General features: G+C 40.6%; 1 protein-coding gene across 2 annotated transcripts; it reads left to right on the forward strand.

The window, feature by feature from the left end:
• Positions 1–6,898: 6,898 nt before the first annotated feature.
• On the forward strand, positions 6,899–15,378 carry ecm1b (extracellular matrix protein 1b). Of its 2 annotated transcripts, XM_018735048.2 has the most exons (7): positions 6,899–7,222; positions 8,254–8,316; positions 8,948–9,028; positions 9,461–9,732; positions 11,237–11,445; positions 12,091–12,349; positions 13,585–15,378. In XM_018735048.2, the coding sequence occupies exons 1-7, from the start codon at positions 7,159–7,161 to the stop codon at positions 13,822–13,824; spliced, it is 1,188 nt and encodes a 395-aa protein (XP_018590564.2). In that variant the 5' UTR covers positions 6,899–7,158; the 3' UTR covers positions 13,825–15,378. The 2 variants fall into 2 exon arrangements, with proteins under 2 accessions (XP_018590564.2, XP_018590571.2); XM_018735055.2 differs by lacking the exon at positions 8,254–8,316 and having other exon boundaries at positions 6,900–7,222.
• Positions 15,379–16,865: the final 1,487 nt, after the last annotated feature.

The following is a 16,865-nucleotide window of genomic DNA, read 5'->3' on the forward strand; positions in this document are numbered from 1 at the left end:
GAAACAATAAGATTTATTCTTTGTTGACTGAAAAATATCTGGTCTGCTCACAATATTTGGACAATATGCACATTTTTAGTTCTTGATTAGGTGCGCTCAGGGTACACGCAGTTTTTCCAGCTTCTGGTGGCTTCCTCTTTTCAAGGCTGAGGAAACATCAATATTTCTGTAAGTTTCATTCCAGCATTTCTCATTTTTCAACAGGGTTAACTGACATTTGAAGGCTGATGAAGGCTCTTTTTTTAACCTGTTGCTCTAAGGTAATGTGTTCATTGTTTAAAATAACAGCATTAATTACAGGCATTCCTTGATTTATCAACTCTCTTTATTCCCAATTTTGGTATAACCGCTCTTGGCTTAAACTTCACAAAGTTTGGACATTTAATCAGAAGCCCATACAAAAAATATTTCCGTGTCCCGCATGTTGCGAGTGAAACAAAAGTGCAGTAATGTACTGTACTTTGTGCTATGTTTGTTGTTGTCTGCTGGATATAAGAAAAGCACAATTCATTTCTGAAACGTACTGCTAGAAACACACCCAGTAATTACCTCATTAAGTGTGTGATAATTGTGAAGTGATTCATGCATCTGCATCCAGAACTTGTCATCAAATCATTGTCATTTGCGTTAGGAATGTGAGATTGTTACGTTATGGGAAGTGCAGCAAATTCAACTCGTCTGTCGGACGTATTGGGTGCACTTACATTTGTTCCCTTAGCCTGTGCTTTTATCCAAATTGACTTATAATCTTAAACTACCAGCAATTAAACTGGTGAACAAGTTTTTTGTCCCATGGAAAAAAAATGCCTGTTTTCTATATATTTTTGCACGCTGATTCAAATATTTTTTCCAAATTTCTCTATCGCCCATAGTTTTTCCGTACCAGAATATTTACATATCGTACTGTACAGTATATTAATACTGGTATTATATGGGGCATTTGAAACAAAAAGTTTGCAAAACACAACTGTTTCCATTGTTGTTTTTCCATAGTGTCTGAGTGTCACGAAGTGAGTGTGTTTCACTGATGCATGGATGAGTAACCCCTTGTAAGTAATGTATCTAGTAGTGTAAGTCACCTTGGTGAATAAGGTGTGTGGGCTGGTAACACTACATAGAGTTCACTGGAAGTCGCTTTGGAGAAAAGTGTCTGCTAAGTGAATAAATGTAAATGTTTGTGAAGTACAATAGGTTATTTTTGAAAGCATAAGCAAAACACAAGACCATGTTGCTCTCCCCATTACCAGACCAAATAAGTGACAATAGACTATTTTGTCAGCCCAGAAGCCCAAAACAATGGAAGAAATACTCAGATAGTAGTATGGATATCCCAATTTAAGTATAGGTATCCCTTGATTTATGAAACTCATCTGTTCCAGAAATTGTTGCACATGACAAATTTTCAGACGCTGACACCCTATCGTCAATTATTTTACATGGGAAAAATTATAATTAATTCCCAGCCCATATGCAACTTCAGATTAATTTCACCATATATCACTATAAAACTGCATGTATTTTATAGATGTTTACAAAATACAATAACCTGCCTTTAATGTGCTGTCAGTGGGACACGGACATGGAAAAGTAAAAACAAAAGCTTTATCTCACTGCAGCAGGACTCAACAACAGTTCTCACTGAGCACACATATTCAGCCTAAGCTCTCGAAGAACAACGCCGGAGCCAGAAATTCTCCCATATCACTCCTAAAAAGTTTCCTGTTCAACAATGTTGACGCACAGGGACAACACTGCATTATGGGAGAGCCAATGGTCCCCCACTGCCGCTGCAATAGCTATAAACCCTTGATTTCAGTATGATGTAAAACTACTATATAAAACTTTTCCTGCTAATAGCTCTGTCTCCGTAACCATTTCATTAAAGGTCAACTGATGTTATGTTTTTTGTCCATAAAGTTAAAAGATACTCAAAAAGTACAAGACTCTTCAACACATCCACATCATACTTCCATTAAAATCTTTGTCATTCATTACATCATTGCATGATAGAGTTTATTCAACTCATCTGTAGTCTACATACAAAAGCTCATTTTTCCAAACACACAGAGTTTTGTCCCAAGCGGCGTGGTGGCAGCAAACCAGAGCCTAACCCAGCAATACAGGGTGCAGGGCTGGAGGGGACACAACCAGGACAGGAGGCCAGTCCATCGGATGGCACCCCAAGCAGGGCTCGAACCCCAGACCCGCCAGAGAGCAGGACCTGGCCAAACCCGCTGTGCTACCACACCCCCTATTCCAAATACAGGCAGTGAAAAACATCAGGAGTTAAAAAACCCATTAAAAATACCCATATTAAGAATAAAAACTTGGGACTTTGAAACCATAATATTAATCAGATAAATATAAAGATGTGAACATGAAAAACCCAGAAGTACCAGAAAAGTACCCAAGCCTTATATTAAAACTTAACACTCCAATGTTACTCTATCAATTTATATTAAAACACACATTTATACAATACCATAACTATACACATTTAAAAAACGTAATTAAACATCAAGAACAATTTAAAATATTTTTTAAAAATGACAAAACAATTGTTGACCACCTAACAGAAACATTCAGCAGCTGGTGATATCATGTACACAATTAATGGGTGCTAGCTTAATTAGAACTGCTCCCTTTTCATCTGAGGGTGACTGGTTTGAATCTCACCTACTGTTGTAGTACCCTTGAGGAAGGTAAATTGCTCCACAAAAATTATCCAGCTGTATAATTGGGTAAATAACACTTGTCAACAAAATTTTAACCTTTTTGTCCTACGAACTAAAACAGGTCTACTTTATAGTATTTTTTCACTGAATTTCTCTGTCAGGCAGGGTTTAGAAGTTACAGAGCAATTAAGTTTTGAAAAAAAAAAATGTATATTACTTTTTCAAAAAAAGGCTGTTATTACACCTAAAATATTTACAAACTTACTTGTAAAATGTACAAGTGTATGCTTTTTGTCTGTATTTGGCCTCAGGACCTCCCTCTTCAGTGTCCAGCAATAGTCTGCCAACATATTGGGACTCCTCTTGCCTTGGTACCATTTTTCCATATCTAAAATGTCTTGGTGAAATCTTTCGCCATACTCCTTACTGACTGCCCTGGGATTGTCTGGGAAAAAGTCCAAGTGTGAGTCCACAAAGTGGATTTTCAGACTCATAATGCACCCCATAGCTTTGTACGAAGTCAACAGGTCATTCACAACTTCCGTTGGGCCTGTCCGTATTGTCATCTACTCGCTCTACGCTCTCATCAGCAGACTCATCGTCACTCAGTGTCATGCTTTTCGGAGGCTCTGGCACAAGTAACTCCTGACTGTGAGGTACTGGCCTCAAAGTAGGTGATAAATTAGGATATTTAACAGTATGTTTATATATTTACACTACAGCAGCTATATTTGTCAGGTAGAAGTAGCAATCTGAAGCGTGGTATTTCAGTTCTCTTCAAACATGTCACACAACAAGCATGGGGGACCTAACTTTTATCCTGGTCACCCACAACCAAAATAATGCTCATAACATTTTTGAATGAGGGGTGAGAAAGAATGTTTGTGGGATTTGAATGTCAATTCAACGCAGATGTCGCAGAAAGAATTCGGGCTATTTACGCCGTTTCTTGGCATTATGATGGTGGATGGGGGTTCTGCACAACACTTAGACACAAACTCTTCAAAAGATTGCTAAACAGACTGCACCTGAGACATTTACACTGTGAATTCTAGCTAGTAATTGAAAGGGAACCGCTACTCATGGTTGGGGACTGTTTGCATGTCTCAACAGGTCAAGACGAGTTTCTGCAGGCCTCTAGTGACTCACCTGTCTCGTTTGGTACGTGGGAGCCTAACATGGTACTATATTTTCCCTCTTTTTGAAGTTGGTTCTGTGCCATCCATTCTTATTATTTTGATTTTTAGTCTTTTTTGTGCTGCATTCAACAAAATGCAAATAAAATAACTATTTAAATGTAAAAATAATGTGTCCTTTGCTCTTTTATAGACCATCTTTGGAGCATTTGAATACACCCACACTTACAGTATGTTGGAACCCGATGTAAGCAGAGTATGAATTAGTAAAAATTGGAGAATCATAGAACATAACTTTTCTTGGCGCTCCCAGGATAGTACACAATACCCCATGCTTATCTGCTACTCAAAAGAAAGCGCTGTACTTTGGGTTCCTTTTCCGCTTTCACTGTTTTGGTACCATATACAGCATTTTCATCTATATTAGCTGATAAAAAATATTGAACAAATATGACAAAATGCATTAGATGCGAACCATTTAGTTTTGACAGTGTTGTAACAATTGGTCGGGTATTGGAGAAACAAAAATATCAGCAAAAGTTAGTACTTAAAGCAGTTATAGACAAATACTGGGTTGAATGTAGAATAAATTCATTTCCATAAAACCATATACTTTTATTATGTCCCAACTGCACATCTGTTAAGTAGGTTGCATTGGGTTATCAGTCACTGTTTTCCCCAGTTTTGGTCCACATTGATGAAATATGTGGTTTAATGTTTACTTGATATGACATTGAACACCTCCCAGCCAACACAAACTCTGAGCAGCAGACATACCTCAGATAAGTCCTGACTGCTGTGGGTCAGGGTCCATATATCAGAATTTTAAATGGGAAGTGGCTGTATCACACAGGCTCAACAAACCAGTTTCCAAACACTTTGTTGTCAAGTTTTTTTTACTCCTCAGCTGCATAATAAGAGTCATTTGCTGCTACATGTTTTTGTATAAAATGGTTGTAAGAAGCGTAAGGAAATGTCTGACAGACTGACACCCCGTCTGGAGTATGAAAAATGAAACCCTAACATATTACAGAGTTGACAGATCAATCTTATCCATAGTCTATAGTCTCTATTTAAATATCAATGTTATATTAAATTACAACTACTAACTAGTACATGTTATTTAAAGAAACAATGACTTGTGAAGGGTAATTAACTTATTTTTTTCTTTTTATTGCTTTTATAAGCAGCACAGGGACACAGCAACATACAGGCAGAGACAATACATCAAGAAAATGCAAAACTCCACATACCTAGGTGAGGTCTTAAATGTCAAAAAGTTACAATGTATCACAGACACAATCATGTTGCACTTTCTAATAACTTCCAGAAGAGTGTCCAGACATTGCAGAATTAATTATTATTGTCACACAAATCAAATGTCAGTTTTTCAAGTGGGAGAAATGTAAAGACTTCAGTCTTCATTATTTCTCAGCTTTTTCTAGAAGTCCGTTTTGAGTAGGTCAACTTGTTTCTTACGAGTTTCAAGCTCACCAATGATTGATCTGCAACTAATATATATCCAGCATCCCTTTAGACAACCATTTCCGGAGTCCAATTTGGCAAAAAGTTGAGGGAAAGATCTGGGTTAGAGGAACTCTTAGCATCTCTCCAGACTAGAAGAGTGCTGGATATGACACGTTTTTTTGCATAAAGACAGGATCTTAAGAAAATGAAAGAGGACATGGCTTTGTGGTCCTCACCCTGTTTCAACATTTGGTAGAAAATAAAAATAAAACATTAAAAATAAAGGAGAAATACTGAGTTACACTCTCTCTCTCTAATATACTGAGTTACAAATATTGCAAAATATTTCAGTGTTGTCACTGCCGTGCAAAAAACACTTTTTTTAAAACTGATTTTAGGTGACACATTCTCAATTCGGGAACCGATTATTTTCGTAATAAATCATTTTTAACTCGATCCACTCACAACGGGGATGCACGTAACGCTGTCACTTCGCGGAACAAACTGAGGCTGGAGGGGTGGGGTGCTGGGTGGGGTGCTGGGTGGGGTGGAGTGCTGAGTGGACTGGGGGTGCTGGGTGGGGTAGGGCTGCTGGGAGGAATGGGGTGCTGGGAGGGGTGGGGGTGCTGGGTGGCATAATGCAAACCTTTCTCAGTCTCTCCTACCACCTGCCATCTGCAACCGATTAAACTGTTTGCCTGAGCAAGTAAACTAAACGAAACCGTACAGCCCAGCTCAAATATGTTTGTGTGTTTCAGTGAGGGACAAAAACACATTTCTTTTGGACCACATTGTAATTAGAGTAATATTTCCATAATTTTTTTATGTATTAAAAAAACCAACAGCGAGTATTTCAGTGTGTAAAGCAGCTTTTGATGAAGGTTTTGTTTTGAGGGAAGCTTACAGACTGTACTCCGCCCGCTGTGCAGTTTTTATAATAAAGCTCGTAAACGTTTTAATTTGGTTTCCACAGTTCTGGGCGGACGTAGTTCTGTACTGTATTATATATAGGGTATAACACTATTTATAGTATAAATACGGGTGACACGCACCAGTAGGGAGCAGATCGAGCCCCGCAGTGCAGCACAGCAGCCGCGATGTCATGATAAGGACAGAAACCGCGCAGTTACAAATCAAACCAAGATTACATTCAAACAAGTGTGAAATCATGTTAAATGAAACGCACGGGCTCCTGGGGGAACTGTTATGTGTTAACTTAAACTTAAAGTGCTACAGTCTGTCTGTTCGCGGCCCACAGAAAAGCGCAACTGGAATTTGGCCCCACCTCGTATTTAATTTAAAGCCGTTTTAATGCGAACAATAAGCTCGACGTTTGGCGCTGGGAAGTGTTTTTGCACGGAAGCATTTCCGAACAACCACCACCACGTCTGTGCTGTGGGTTTAAATTTGAATAGAAACACGGCTGGATTACAGTGAGTGAAAAAAAAAAAAAAAAGTGCAGAAATTCTGTGAGGTGCTTCCTCTTTTGCTCCTTTTTTACATTTACATGACATGACTTTTTTTTTTTTCTTTTTTGCGAAGGGTGACTCACTTGAGAAACTTTTCCCTTTTCTTTCTCCCGTCTCCTCCTACTAGGCTCTCGGCTGTGGCTCCGCTCCCCCCCCGCAGCGATGTAGTGCCGCCTCTCACGCCCTAGTTTGGTGCTGAAACCGGATCGCCGCCGATTTTTACCGCATAAAAGCAGACGGCAGCAGGAGTCCGAGTTCGAGTGCAACCTCCTCAGCGACACAGCCGTACGACTCAGTCCACGCAGTCCCACTGCGATCATCGTGGGTTCTCAGCCCCCTCTGCGCCCCTCTTCGCCCCTCCTCGACCGCCACCTCCTCCTCGCCTCAGAGTCAGAAGCCACCGGCGTCACTATGGGCTCCTTCCCTCTCCGGGTGCTAACGCTCCTGCTTCTGCTTGGCTGCACCGCATCACAAGGTAACTTTTCACCGTGTATGTGTGCGCGCGCCCCTTATTATTATTGTCAGTTTCTATATGTTGTGAAAGAACAAACTGTTGTTGGTCGCTAGGGCGCACTCACTGTCATCATGTCATTATAGTTACAGTTACTGTCGGACCCATGTTACTTAAGTTAATGTTAAGATCAGTTGAGCCGCGTGCAGACACTGTCACAGTGTATATGTGTGACTTTTTTTTTTTTTTTTTTTTTACCTTTTTCTTGTACTTTCTCTCTCTTTTTACATTTACATGATTTATTCATTTAGCAGACGCTTTTCTCCAAAGCGACGTGCATCTCAGCAGAAGTACAATTTGAATTCATTACATAAGAGAAAGAGACATGATAGCAGATAGCTGCAGACGAAAGTCTCAAGCAAACCTAGTTCGTTCTTCGGTAAATATTTCCCAGAGTAGCTGAGCAGAGACAGTTGAGGCAATAGGGAAACAAGCTTGTGTATTACAAAGTACAAAATTGATAATAAATTAGTAAAATAAACAAAGGAGGAATAAAACGGGCGGCGCGGTGGCACACCGAGTTGCGCTGCTGTCTCACAGCGCCTAGGTGGTGCGAGAGGGCATGGATTCGATCCCTGCTTAGTCTGTGTGGGTTTTCTCCGGGTGCTCTGGTTTCCTCCCACAGTTCAAAGACAGGCTGTTCAGGTTGCACTAATGTATGGAGGAGTGACCCAGTGTAAGTAGCATATCTAGCAGTGTAAGTCATCCTGGTGAATAAGGTGTGTGGGCTGATAATACTATACAGAGTTCATTGGAAGTTGTGTTGGAGAAAGCATCTGTTAAATAAATAAATGCAAATTCCAAGGCCTATCTATGTTACATCAAAACCTTAACATTATTACAGTAATTTACTAATGGCCTTCTTATTGTTACAGTCTTTATGGGCTGTTTAAGATAGATTTTTCATTAGCAAATGTGAACCTGTGTATGTAAAATTTAGCTAAGATAACGATTAAATTGGTGCCAATGGGAGTTACGTTGCTCGTGCCCCACAGATCAAGCCATAGTGGAACAGCGGGAGGTGACCTTTGACCTTTCTGACCTCTTCGAGCACAAAGGTCAGTGTTCGTGTGGCACCACAGTGACAGTGTGTTTAGAAGCGCCTTTCCCACGAAAGTCCCCCCTTCCAGTTCGTGGTGTGGAAACACCAGGATTAACTGCTCAATTACACATTCTTACTCATAATCTTAATCATAATCTTACGCATTACCTAACTGGCCATATGGGGGTTGCACGTGGCAGTACTTGTACCAGAGCATTTTTCTCCTACAAATTCAGACTTTCATTAAGACTTCTGTTCATTTTGCAACATTTATGTTGGCAACAGTACACAGTGTCCCAAGGAAAAACACACACACACACACACACACATTTTCTGAACCGCTTGTCCCATACGGGGTCACGGGGAACCGGAGCCTACCCGGCAACTCAGGGCGTAAGGCCAGAGGGGGAGGGGACACACCCAGGACGGGACGCCAGTCCATCGCAAGGCACCCCAAGCGGGACTCGAACCCCAGACCCCCTGGAGAGCAGGACCCGGTCCAACCCACTGCGCCACTGCGCCCCCCTGCAAGGAAAAACATTCTGGAATAAATAAATGAAATGATTTCTAGTATTGCAGCTTGCACTCTGTCCTCAACCTTTGTTAAACAAACTTACTAGTTAATGTAAACTTTTGCTGTTTTTCAGAAATTCTTGAAACTGACCCAGACATGAGTCAACGGGAAGTGACTTTTGACCTTCCCACAATTCCGAAGAGGAGCTTTTTAGGTCTGTGGGTAAAGGGAATCAATTCAGTTCCTGACTTTACAAGTTAGCGTTTCTCATGGTCTAATCCACTAGATATATTTATGCCTTTAATAGTGCGTTGAGCTGCGTGGCAGTCTTTCAGTGTGCTGCGCCACATGTGTTATGACACTCTGGTGTGTAACAGCATGTAATTGCTCTGTGTCTGTAGTCTTTGAGACATTAAAGTTCAGAATCACTATGTTCAGAATCAAGTTGGGATGGACTAGAAATGAGCCACAGAGGTGACCACTCACCTGGATGGTAATGTTGTAGCCAGAGGTTTACTGTACATAAATTGGTTTCAAGTCTCTTGGAGGCACATTTTGCTTCTTATTCAAGATTTTCACCGTTTTCTTCTGCCTTTTCCGTTTCCCTGTTTTTTCTGTATCTTCCTCTATCCTTCCTCTGTGGAAGGCCCACCAATGTTTGGACCGCGCTCCTTCTCGGAGCCCCAGGTGCTCTTCCCTCCTGCAAGGCCCTCAATGGACAACCTACCTGCCCTGTGCCGCTACAGTGACAGTCGTCCCCGTTACCCCTCAGACTCCTTCCTGGTCAGTGGCTTGGACTACCTGCACCGGCAGGGAGATGCCATCAATCGTGTGGAGTCCTGGTACAGCACCTGTTGCAGTGAAAATGGGATAATGGAGAACAAGACAGAACTTACTCTCTGTTGTGCTCGGCAGGCGGTGAGTCCCTTTGCCTTGTGCCGTAACTCTGTTATTTAAACCCATGTGAACTCACTCTGTGATCATCTGTGCAGTAACTATCCATTTAGAAATGTACATGTTCCTAAAATTATGCAGAAGTATCAGTGTCATTGACACAGGATTGTTATGAGACTGATGGAAATACCAAATACACACACACACACACACACACACACACACACACACACACACACACACATTTTCTGAACCGCTTGTCCCATACGGCTCTTTTGCATTTAAGTAGCCATTGCTCTTTTCCTATATAATTGCACCATGCAGTTCTTCTGCTTAATGGAAGGTGACAGTAGTCCATTTGAAAGCCATGTTATTGTAAACAAGTAAACAATCTTAATTGTTGTTTAAGTATTAGAAAGTCTGATTCTTATGGCAATCAATATTGTAACTAAGGGGGGGTGTGGTGGTGTGGTGGCGCAGTGGTGCAGTGGGTTGGACCGGGCCTGCTCTCCCGTGGGTCTGGGGTTCAAGTCCCGCTTGGGGTGCCTTGTGGCGGACTGGTGTCCTGTCCTGGGTGTGTCCCCTCCCCCTCTGGCCTTATGCCCTGTGTTGCCAGGTTAGGCTCCAGTTCCCTGCGACCCCATAAGGGATAAGTGGTTCAGAAAAAGTGTGTGTATTGTAACTAAGACTTGTGACTGAGTCAGTATTAAGGTGTAAACTGAGGGTTTTAATAGAAAATCTATAATGAATTATAAAATAAGAGAAAGTAATCATGCATTGGATCTAAAATGTCCAAATTAAATGAATGCATGCAAACTGGTTGGGGGGGGGTCCCATAGGAGCTTGAAGTCCCAAACTTAACAGGTGGATTGCCATGTCCTGGCCTAGTGCCAGGCAAACTTTGGAAAGCATGTCACTGATCTCAGTCATCATACAAGCCGTGTTGCAATGAATACAGAAATTAATAATCATGGTATTACAAAATGACAAGTAAGATTTCATATAGACAATGTTTATCATTGTTTATCATAGAAACCCTGACTCATGTTATTCACTTTCCCATGACATTTTTTCTAAGCACATTTGTGCCTTTTACTTTGTTTTTAACAACACACACTCCTTTGCATGAAGAACGTTGAGACGGGGCGGCCTGTCGCTGTACCCTCCAGAAATTAACTTGGGAAAAAACAGACTTGTCGTGTTAGACTTGAAACACACACACACACACACACACATTTTCTGAACCGCTAGTCCCATACGGGGTCGCGGGGAACCGGAGCCTAACCCGGCAACTCAGGGCGTAAGGCTGGAGGGGGAGGGGACACACCCTGGACAGGACGCCAGTCTATCGCAAGGCACCCCAAGTGGGACTCGAACCCCAGACCCACCAGAGAGCAGGACCCGGTCCAACCCACTGCGCCACCACGCCCCCCGGAGACTTGAAACAGTTTGTGTCAAACATCCAGCTGTGTAAATGGGAGAACTTCTCCAAAGGAAAACATAGATAAGCTGTTCCTTATTCCTACAGTGGGAGCATGCACTCTCTCAGTTCTGTGAAGAAGAGTTCTCCATCAAGACCAGTCATTACCAGTGCTGTAAAATAAGAGGAAGGGAAAGGTGGAATTGCTTTGAAGGAATGGCCCCCAATCCCACCTACGAGCCCTCAAGCCAGGGCACAGTCAATACGCAGTCACCTCCAGAACCAGGGTTCACCTGGAACCCCAACAACTGCCCGAGGTAAAGAGAGTGGGAAGGCATGAAGCCTTTGCTGTGTGAGTGGGGGTGAAAAAAATTTGCAAAATGAGTGGGGGACAATAAGAAGTAAATGAAGGTATGATGATAATGAAGATCTGAAGGAAGCATGCCTTGTAGAATATCAGAAAAGTAAGACTGAGAAAGTATTAAAATATCAAAGAAAGGCCAAGAAAGTCTTTAAGAATCAGGACACTTTCTTACAGTAAAACACTTATCTTAGCTTTGAGGATGGTATCAAGTGATTCAGACACATATTCTGAGTCTTTTTTCCAATGTTATTGTTAATAAAAGTTTTTTCCCCTTTTTTATTGGTTTTATGAACAGCACAGAGCCGCAGTAGCATGCATATCTTTAATCTTAACTGCTATATGAGGCATTGTGGAAGAATCAGACTTTATTGAAACCATGTCTGTAACTATTATTTTATTTTCTTAACTTAACTTAACTTTTTATTAATTTCTGATTTAAAGTGTTCAAAGATAGACCTCTTCCCTGACCATTTTACTTTGTGTATGTAGTAACATACCAATGTGATAATCAAGTCAATTACAAAGTATACTTTATTATTTTCAATGGGATTAGAGTTTATCATCGCATCGTTTTCATGAGTTTTTGCCTCTTTTTTAGTATAAGACTGCAGCTGAATCCAAAGAATTTTTCTGAAGGAACCTCGACCCTAAACTTCCCACCTGGTCGGCCTACTTCCACTAACATCGATCACGCCTGCAATCTGCGCAAGATGCGTCCCCGATATCCCCTTAAATGCCTGCCCCAGATGGGGTACAACTCTCTGGTACGGCAGATTAAGACCGTCAACAAGCTGGAGAAAGGGATAGACAAATGCTGCAAGGGGAGGACTGAGGTGCTGACCTGCGTAGATAGAAAGGTGAGGCCCGCTTAATAATGAAGGTAATTGAGCCAGCTTCTGTGTGATTAACATCATTTGCCATCAATGACAGCACACTTTTACAAGCATGTATTTTTTGGACCGTGGTTGCTAATGCACACTTTATTGACTGTGCTCATAAGGTCCTTTTTCATTAAAAAATTACAGCTTTGATCAAAACTGTGCGAACTACCAATAATATGTGCATGTGCGCAGGGGCATGTGCATTGCTCCCACGGAGTGTTTTGTTAAAAAACACAAAAGAAATAATGCAACACAGGATAAAACACAAAACAGGAGCTTTTGACCGCACCAGTATCAATCAGCACAAGTTTAACTCCGCAGTACAACGACGCCTGTCCGTTCTGAGCCCATTAAAAAGTATAGATAATCCAGGAGGGGGGAATGGCAAATAGTTTAGAGTTCACAAACAGCTTAGGTTTTTATTAACTTAGCAACTATGGTATTTTTGAAATTTTAATTTGTAATCAATTTGTATTTCAACAAATTTCTACTAAAATAATTCTTTCCCTGCTGTTTAACTTAAACTGTTCCAGTGATAGGACCATAGAGAAATGCTTTCTAAGCAATCGTCCATTTAGCGGACAAGAGTTATCAGCATTTAAGTCGCCAACACTGACGTTATTGTAGTCGCTCAAGAGATATTCCAATGAGAATGAAAATTGCAATTGTAGATATGCTAAGCAGATGTTAGTTTTTTGAATTTTTGCACAAGTTCATGTTTTTGGTTGTTGCAACAGATATGAGAGGAAGGATACCTGTAGAATTAGATATCAGCTGAAACAATTTCACTTTCTGAAAGTTGAACAGTATACATTATATTACAGTTATTCTCTTTAGATAAATAATAAATTAAAAGTCAAATTTGAACTAAATGCACTTAATTTAAACACTTTGGTTGTGTACCAACATCAGCATATTATTTTCTCTTAAAATTGAATTGGACGTCATGACTATAGCAAGATAGTTTTTAGTTCTTTCAGGTGAAGGAATGAAGTGCAAACCAGTTTTTTAATTACCTGAAAAACAGTGGCGCCAAATACCTGTTGCTGTGAACACACATGTGAAAAGTCTGATGAAATATCTAAATGGCCATTTGAAAGAAAGTGTGCACAAGGTATGTGTTTCAGAAGTCCAGACATGATGCTGTGCTGCGATGAGTTCAGAATCTGTCACCTTTATCCAACTCCACCTTTATTGTCTCCTTTTTCCAGTGGCGGAAGTTGATGGATCAGTTCTGTCTGAACGAGCAGATGGTGAAAACATCACAATTCCCCTGCTGTCTCTACGAGGACAAGGAGGAGCGCTACACGTGCTTTGCCGAGCGTTCCCCCAACCCAGAGTACACCCGGGAAATAGAACAGTCGGAAGTCTTTTTACTCCCCAACATAATTGATGTGCTCTGTAACAAAAAGAGGTCTAGCAAGAAGATTCACATCCAGGGGGTACCTTAAAACTCTACATGTTAACAACACTGCAGTTAATCAGAAAAATTCTTGCAACTTTGTAACAGAATTATATATAAATTTTCACTGAAATAGTAGCACTTCATTTGTGGTCTCCAGTTTGGCATTTGATTTTCTCCCCTAGTCCAATGTTTCAATCACTGCAATATAAACGTTAAGCACATGATATGTACACATATAATTACTTACACATTTCTAGGAGAATTTCATAAGAGAATAACTTTATTTTTTGTATACACTGAGGTTCTAGGCATGTCCATTAACATTTGAGAAATGTGAAATGTTAGCGCTGTAGCTTGCACAGATTTTGAAAGTGAAAGCAAGAATTCGCTCCATCTGTTAAACTACTCGATTGCCTGTTGGCTTTTCTATTGCGAACATTGTGAGTCGGTGCTGCCACTCGGCGGAAACTCAGCAAACTTCTCGCGAGTAAGTACTCAAACTACAGTCCAGACTTATCTGAGAAAGGGCTCTGTCAAAAGGCACAAAGCCAGCAAATTGCATTATGTTATGGATTCTTTTTAAATGTCAGCTTGAGACCCAGTGAATGTATAAAAAATGGGGCTTTCATTGAAACAAATCAGGAAACTGAACTCATCAATTACTTTCACCAGTACTTTGTGTTAACAGTGTATCTAATAGCTCCTTTCCACAGTTACTAAAAATGATGGTTCCGTTGTCGTCTAAAAACATCTTTAACTAAAGTCATGAAGAGAAATTAGGATTGCAAAGTGCTAGTAGAATTCTACTTATACCATTGGCCAAGAAGATAAATATAATTATCTGGATAAATATTTATGTAAAAAAACATATATAATCTGAATGATAATACATAAAAACCGACATTTGCATTAGTTATGCTTTAAGTATTTTAAAGGGAATATAAATGAGTAAAGTGTTGAAGATTATGTGTGTTATGGGGGAGTCTCAATAGTTTTTGCTTCTAAATGTTCCCAACAATCTTGATCAAACTGTGCACCAAACTCTTCTTGGGAACTAAAGGGTCAGGGCTGACATGTGAGCATGACAAGGTAGACATTCAACCCATTCAGCTTTTAAAATGTTTAGTTAATTGCCAGGATTTAGTACCAGGTTGAGATTTTTTCATTGAAGTTTGAGTTTGACTGAATATATACAATGACACATCTGGGAGTTACTTGGGAAATGAGCTGAAGTGTCAGTTATGAGAGCAAATATACTCAGGTGCTGAGCACTGAAGAATTTAGATGTGTGTGTTAAATCCCTTGCTGCCACAGTCACCTGTCAGTCCTGACCAATGTTACAATGATTCACGGCATTCCGAGGGGGACTTCAGTGGGGTAGCCTTGCATTACACTGAAATGGGTAGTGACAACTATTTTGTATATTCTTTATAAAATGAATTATCGCATTAATTTGCACTTCTGGAATTGCATGATCAGCACTCTGATCAGTATAAAACTACCTTGTATTCTCATACATGAAAATAAACTGATTTTCGTACAAAGCTCATTATACCAGTATACGGATTCTTCTTTCACTCATCGTCTATAACCATTCAGGTTATAGGTCGTGTCCTAATTCAGGGTCATGGTGGCCCACACTGAATGCAGAACCACAGGGCACTAGGCTAGGAAGGGTATACCCATACTCATGTCCATGCTCACAGTCCATGAGCTGTAATTTACCAGCACTACCCACTGTGCTACCATGTTGCCCTTAAAAAGTATTTTTCTCACCATCATCTGTAAAATTGTGGTGAATTATTTTTTTATAAAATAGCATTAGTATTAGTAAAATAGTATTTTTATAAAATAGTACGTAGTGAATGTAGTGCACAATATGTGAAATACGAGTCAAATTAAGAAAAAATTACTGATGTTGGACTATAAAAAAAATGGTCTGAGGAAACAGATTTCTGTTAAAGACTCCACACAATGTTTTTGTAAAATTTAGCTGTGCATTACTATGTTGCTCAGAACTGCTGTGTCTCTGCATTTTTTGGATTTTTAAAAAATTAGGGCATAATATGGACAATGAGATATTCTGATGATTTTGTATACATGTTTACAGTTGCCTTTATTCCTTATTTTAATCTGTTGGTAGAACTTTTGGAGGGGGCGTGGTGGCGCAGTGGGTTGGACTGGGTCCTGCTCTCCAGTTGGCTTGGGGTGCCTTGCGATGGACTGGCGTCCCGTCCTGAGTGTGTCCCCTCCCCCTCCAGCCTTACGCCCTGTGTTGCCAGGTTAGGCTCCGGCTCCCCGCAACCCCATATGGGACAAGTGGTTCAGATGATGTATGTATGTATGTAAGTTTTGTCTTACTGGCCAGACAGTCTGTTAAGACATGCTTCACTTTCAGATTATTGTTGATATTAAAATTGGTCTGTCCCAAGTGGAATGTTTCCATAAGCAAGAAAAAAACTACAGGACAAATGTCCTCAGATTCTTTACTCATTATGCTTTCATAGGATTAAACTAGTGAATGCTGTGTGATTTCTCAGAATAAACAACATAGTAGCATGGCCAGATGTGGGACGGAGGCAGTCACATACAGTAGGAAGAATTTACACACAACAGCAAGATATTAAACCACAAAGGTTTTATTTTGGAGTGAGAAAGAGAGCCCACCACTCTTGATCAAAACCAATGACAACACAAAATTGCACTCTCAGTCCTCAGACTAGCTCTCTTTTAATACAAGAACTGAATGGAGACATATTCCATCTACCTTTTTCTTACCACAGCCACGTGCCTTCCTTAATAAAATCAACCACATACACACAATGTCTGCAGCCACTTGTCCCAAGTGGGTTTACAGCAGGCCAGAGCCTAGCCCGGTGGCACAAGGGGGGATGCTCTGGGCAGGGACCCCAGGCAGAGTGCGAACCTCAAACCCGCTGCGCCACTGCATCCCCTGCCAGCCATCTACTTCCTCTGTATCACACTGACAGCCTCAACCAATCACAAGTATGAGATAATGTAAAACACCAGATTTGGTTCTATTAATTCACTCCCCATTGTAATGTATTCACCTTCACTTGATTGATT

The sequence above is a fragment of the Scleropages formosus genome, chromosome 18, assembly GCF_900964775.1.
Source record: "Scleropages formosus chromosome 18, fSclFor1.1, whole genome shotgun sequence".
Lineage (NCBI taxonomy): Eukaryota > Metazoa > Chordata > Actinopteri > Osteoglossiformes > Osteoglossidae > Scleropages > Scleropages formosus.